The sequence below is a fragment of the Nestor notabilis genome, unplaced genomic scaffold (genome assembly GCF_000696875.1).
Source record: "Nestor notabilis isolate BGI_N333 unplaced genomic scaffold, ASM69687v1 scaffold8497, whole genome shotgun sequence".
NCBI classification, from domain to species: Eukaryota; Metazoa; Chordata; class Aves; order Psittaciformes; family Psittacidae; genus Nestor; species Nestor notabilis.
In genome coordinates, this window is record NW_009936022.1 from 22,735 (window position 1) to 28,913 (window position 6,179).

Genomic DNA, 6,179 nt, shown 5'->3' on the forward strand with positions numbered 1-6,179 from the left:
GGAGGTACCACGGTGGTAAAGAGCTGAGAACCTGAAACCGTGCCTGAAAACTGTTTTACCAAAAGGGCTATATGTTTTTGTCACTCCTGAGGTCTCCTCTGCTCTGAGCTGTGAAATGGCAATATAGAGGCTTTTTGACCAGTATCATGCGTTGAAAGGCTTTCCAAGCTATATTTACAATACAACCTTAATCTTTGATCCTGCTCTCCCCCTCCTTCCATCTTTGCAAGTTGTTCCTCCTCAGTTGTAATGTGTTCAGCAATGCCTTGCTGCATTCCAGTGCTTATACTGTTCTACTTTGATCGTGCAAGGGTGTAATTCCTGGAATTCCTACCAGGTTAACTCCCAATCTTCAGTTTGTGCTGTTTCCTAAAAGACAAAGATCACCAGCTGGGGACAGAACTTGTTTAAAACATGTCAGTCTCCACAACTGCAGCAGGAGCAATAACATCACTGCTCTTTGACATAAGGTAAAAGTTGGTGCTGGTGAAAGCATCTCAAGCCTGAGCCATACTTGTCCTTTTCCTTCCTAAACTCCTGGAGGAACAGAAAGTAACTTGCTCTCTCTCAGCTTGCCATTTAGTTTCCACCAGGAAATAAACCAAGATAACATCACAGGTAGGAGCTGCCAGTAACCCCCTTTCCTACCACGCAGTCAGGTCTTGCATCCTGTTACAAGCTACCTGTCCCCTTGTGCCTATTTTCTCTCCTCTGCTTGCCTCAAGCCCTCTGTCCACTAGAACAGCCAGAACCTCTTACTGCTGTGTCAGGAACAGAGGGGAGTATTAAGAACTCTGTAAATAACTCTGCGTGCAGCACAAAAGGAAAAGTAAGATTCTAAGGTGTTAACTCGTATCCTCTGTCTGAGCTGTGACTTACTGAGCACATGAAGAAGGGCATTTTTGAGTGCTATAAATCATTCAGAACTGCTGGAGGGAGACAAGAATAAACAATCTTGTTCAGAGGGTGTGAATTTTGCCTGCCTGGAATATCCTGTATCTTTGCTTTGCTCAAATAGCCTTATGTATGAAGCACTTTATCCAAAATGCAGGAATTAAAGAACTATTACTACAGCTGGTAGACTGGAAATGTTTACAGAGCCTATATTACATTCCAAGATTCTATCTGTGTTATATGTGTTTGTAAAAGTTTAAAACAAAAACCAAACAAAACTTGTGTAAGAAGTTACATATGTGATGTGTTATTTCTAGCATGGTTTCATTAAGCTTTTGCTGCCCAGTGTGCTGAGTTGTGCTGAGCAGGTCCCTTGCTGCCAACACATGGCAAAGCTTATAGCCATAGGTGATGGCACTTTGCAATGTGGATTTGCTCAAACTTGATTTAGTTCAGCATATTTTTACCTGAATTGCTCAAAACAGTTCAAGTTCATGGTAGAAGCTGCAGGAGTGAAATCCAGGGCTCCAGCAGTGCCATACGTCAACCTGACTTTTGTTTGCTTCACTCTTACATCCTCACGCTACCTTCAGCTGGAGAATCCTGAAGGGATCTCTACTTCCACTTTACAAAGGGCTTTTGCAGCGCTGGTCAAGCTTTGCCTTGCCCCAGGAGTTAATGCTGAATAGGGAACTGGATAGAAACTGGCACAGAGAAGATAATCGATTCTGCTGCCTCACTGTCCACTTAATGCTTCTGTGAAAGGAAGCCAACTCCAGAAAGGCCCTTAACCAGCTGAGAAGGCAGCCAGCAGTTTACAACAGAACAACACATGCTTTTACTAAAAAATATCTTTAATCTTTTAAAAAACCATTTCCAGCCGTGATGGGAAAGCCTAAAACATCATTCACCTGTGCAGAAAAGAGTTAACACTATGTTTTTAATAGCTGTGATCACATAACCCTGGCTGAAGTGTAACACAGCCGGGGACTTCACAGCATGGACAATCTCATTACTTTTATTTCTGCTCTAAGAAACCCCTTATTTTCCTTACTTCCCACCTGACACATCAGTCTCCTTTGCTGGAGAGCTGAAGAAAGAAGACCCTTAGAAGTAGTACTCATGGTGGTGTAGCCCAATGTGGGCAGCAGCAGTACATGGGTTGACTGCTTCTGTTTTCTTAAAGTTCCTCTACTTCTTTCAGAGTGTGCTCCAGGATAGTGTCTTGTCCCTGGAACTTAAAATAGCCCCGAAACAACTTCTTTTGAAGCACCAGGGGAAACCAGTAGATATCATCCGCCCACATGTGATTGAACGGCACCTCATCCAGCTGAAACCACTGGGGACACATTTCTGGTGGGAGAAAACAGAACAACTTTGCATGAGACTTTCTCTTGGGGGTTTTTTGCTGCCTGACTTTGAGTATCTGTCAGTAAGTTTTTCACTCTGCAGCACAGCTGCCTCCCTTCTCGGAGGGATTTTGGCATGAATTGTTCCACAGTTCCTAAGAGCAATACTGTCTCAAAAGAGAATGCACATCCTTCCTTCCCTTCCACCTACCATCGCTTTCTGTTGGCTCTCCATGAAAATCATCTGCCCGGAAAATGTGGACATCCATGAGTTCAGAGTTGCCCACAAATTCAAATGTGATCTGACCCATCTTCTGCAAGGTGTCCACAGTCAGTCCACTCTCCTCCAAGAGCTCCCTGCACAAGAAATAGAGTTCTTCACATGAAAGCAAGCAGTGGGAGAACCAAAAAGTAGTTGTTAGCTTTACTTGTGTGTTTAAAGCACTTCTAGTGAACAAAAGATGAATGCTGCACCTGTAAAACAAAGCAGGGCACAGCAACTATCGATTGACTTACACCACAGTACAGCCATGTCAGACTGGCTCCTGTGTTATTCCAAACTCCTGAAGGCTGGTAGGAAAACAGTCTATGCTGGAAAGGGAAGGTTCAGGAAAACTGTTTGTTTAGTATAATTTACACTCCTTACAACATGAGGGTCTTTTCTGAGATAGTCAGAAGCGGGCTAACACTTGTACAACTGTAGCTGGATGTGGCTTAAGAACTCAGATGTGCTTGACTGGCTTTGCCAACTTGAAGCTAAAGCTTTTACAACTGTGGGAAAGCAGGTAAGGAGTACTGAGCATCTCTACTGCAACAAACTCAGCTACTTCTGAGGTTAACTGAACCTTATTTAAAGAACGCTACACACTACTAACATCATTTGCACACAGAGTTAGGAATACCATCTCCCATTCAGATGCCACACAAAAAACAGAAAGTAGTTGTGTAAACTTTCCATTTCTACTCCTTGGAAGTACATTTAGCATGAGGTGAGGCTACAAGGGAAGACTTTAAAGAGCACTTCAAGAGACTTACCAGACATCTCTTTTCCATGCATCACCATGCACAGCTACTTGAAGCACGTTCAGTTACTTGCTCTGTTTGTGCTACATGCTTAGGGCTTATTTTATTTTAGCCTACCCCTAACAGAGTCAGCATAACTTGAAGTTAGTCATGGTTTTTCTAATGGACAAAAATAAAGAATACTTGGAAACAATGTATCTTCAGTTAAGGTTAATAATTGATGTAGTTGAATATTTGTCAGTCACTTAATTTCAAAATGTAATGGAAATGCGCTTTAAGGCTCCAGCTTTCTTTGGCATCAATTTCATGGATCCCATCCTTCAAAACTATGTTCCAACTAAATAGCTTAGCTAATTTTAGTTGCCTTAAGAAACTATGTCAAAAATAGAGGCAGTTTTCCAGCAGCAAATCTAAAAGCCTCATTTTACAGGCTGTGAAAATTGAACAACAAAGCCCAACACTGCTATGGTTCTCCAAGCAATTTATCTGCTGGCTGTTTGGCTCTGTATATAGGAAGCAGAGACATTACAGGGAGCAAACTGAAAATAATTAACTAAATATTCCCCTTACAAGATGTGCCAGTGAGGAGCCATGAGCGCCCAGGTGCTCATGGGAACGTGATGTATCCAATGGAAGATAGGAATCTCACAGAGGAATCTTGCTCATGTTTCAGCTTAATGTTTAACTATTGAGTGTGAGGACACTTCACACCTTACACCAGTGCAAAGCCAACTGCGACAGTGCAACACAGAACCACAGCCTAATATACCCCAGCTCTGAATACAGAGTAGCCAAGCTAAGTTTGATTTGGACTGTGTGATGCTTCCTGGAGGAGAGCTGCACCCTGGGGTAGCTGTGGTGGTGGTGTTCCTGCCAGGAAGGCAGGCTGTGTGCCTGTGGCTCTGGGGACAGCTTCCTGCTCAGCTGGAATCAGTGGTGCTGCTGCAGTAAGCTCATACCAGCTGCATAGAAAGGGACGAGGACTGGACTGTTGTGCACTCCACAGCAGCAGGCACTGCCTGTTCCTGTGGCACGTTGCACTGGGATGGATGACACCTTTCTCACTCAACATCTCGTATGGACTAAAGCTTTGGTTTCTAAATCCAGACTAGCACAAACACGCACCTAGGAAATCAAGTGCTAAATTCAGTCATTTCCCACCACAGTTGCAAGCCTGAATTAAGTAACAAAACTGATCTCCCTCCTCTTAGAGATGATAAATTACATGAAAAGCCACAATGTAAGCATGAGGTACATTAACACCTGCAGAGAGGGCCCTTCCGTCCCCTGGAAGAGTTCACCACAGAACCCAGCTGGTTGTACTGGCACAGCTGAGGGGATGGTTCAGGTAAAAAGCTGTTGGGTAGCTGTTGAGCTACACCAACACTGATCTTCCTGCAGCTGCAAGGGCAATTTGGGGCATTTACCAGGAACAGAGGAGGTGGTGAAGTGTGGCTTTATATCAACAATGTTTATGTAAAGAATGAGGTACCTGATTTTTAGGGGAGTTTAGCAATTCAGCTGCCTTCTGATATTTCATTTTAATGACTAGACAGAACTTTGAGGAATAAGTACTAAAAGCTTCAAAAATGGTACTGCACCTCCGTACTGATGGAGTTCAATTCCCCAGCTCAGCATTAAGGCTTCAAATGCTACCGTGCAGTCAAATAAGAAATTTCTACAGTGCCTTTCATAAGGGACCCCTAAAAATCTCTGTTTTGTTACATTTTCTCTACTGGAAGGTAGCATCTGTTCAACAGCTTCAACATTAAACACTAAGCAGTATGCTGGCATAAGCTGTAATTCTGCTATATAGCCAAAATTAAACTTTGCATCTTTACGAACAGTGCAGAAACTTCTGCTCACCACTAGCAGGCAAAGTTTCAGTTTAGATCACAGCTTTTGGTAGGGAGGACACTAACTTCTCGTTACTCATAGACTGGAAGACAGTTAAAGATTTGCAGATGACAGGCAATGGGGAGCCATCCCTTCTTTGTTCATGTGCCTGATCTCTCATCACCTGTGCAGCAGGCCATTTTCTCTACTCAGAGATGGCTCAGGACAGCACTGGTGGCTTACACACTGGTTACGAGGGCATTACTGATCGGCTGAGCTGCTGTTACCCCACCACAAATGAACTAACACCTCCACAGCCCAACCTGTGCCCTGAACCCACCTCTCCCCAGGGCACCGGCTCACCTGCGAGCAGCCTCCTCGATGCTCTCCCCCGGCTGCACCTTCCCACCGAAGCCATTCCACAGCCCCGCTCCGAACCCGCGTTTCTTCATGCCCAGGAGGACGCGTTGCGGCTGCACCACCAGGACCAGGGTGAAGAGCTTCGTGGTGTACATGGCTCCTGGGCAAGAGGCGAGGAGGGCACGCTGTGCCAAGGGCTCCCGGCACCCCTTGGAGGGGAGGGCAGGCTGCTCCTCCAGCACAGGGGGTGCAGACAGCCCCTCACCCCCCAAACACCCACCATGCCATCCCAAAATACCTGGTCCCTGCCATCCTCAGCCCAAACCCCCAGTCCCCAGGGCTTCTGCCAGTGCCTGCTTCTCCAGCACCCTCTCCCTAGAGTCACAGAATCAACTGGGTTGGAAAAGACCTTTAAGATCATCGAGCCCAACCCTTACCCCAGCACTGCCGAGGACACCACTAACCCATGTCACTAGGGGCAAACGGATCTCCCCTCACACTCACCCCTCATTTCCCCCCACAGTGGCCCCACACTGTATGGCTGCCGCCCCTACCTCTCATGTCCACCCCTCATCTGCCCTCAAGGTCTCCCCTCATGGCCACCCCTCATGTTCCATGGCCGCCCCTGCGCTCCCCTCATGATCTTCCCTTATGGCTGCCCCTCCTCTCTCCTCATGATCCTTCCTCACGGCCACCCCTCCTTTCCCCTCAAGGCCA

General features: G+C 45.9%; 1 protein-coding gene across 1 annotated transcript; it reads right to left on the reverse strand.

The window, feature by feature from the left end:
- Positions 1 to 1,813: 1,813 nt before the first annotated feature.
- On the reverse strand, positions 1,814 to 5,630 carry NUDT1 (nudix (nucleoside diphosphate linked moiety X)-type motif 1). Its single transcript, XM_010018130.1, has 3 exons — positions 5,466 to 5,630; positions 2,455 to 2,600; positions 1,814 to 2,247 (listed from the first exon to the last, which is right to left on the reverse strand). Exons 1-3 carry the CDS (start codon positions 5,615 to 5,617, stop codon positions 2,075 to 2,077), a joined length of 471 nt encoding a protein of 156 aa, XP_010016432.1. The 5' UTR covers positions 5,618 to 5,630; the 3' UTR covers positions 1,814 to 2,074.
- Positions 5,631 to 6,179: the final 549 nt, after the last annotated feature.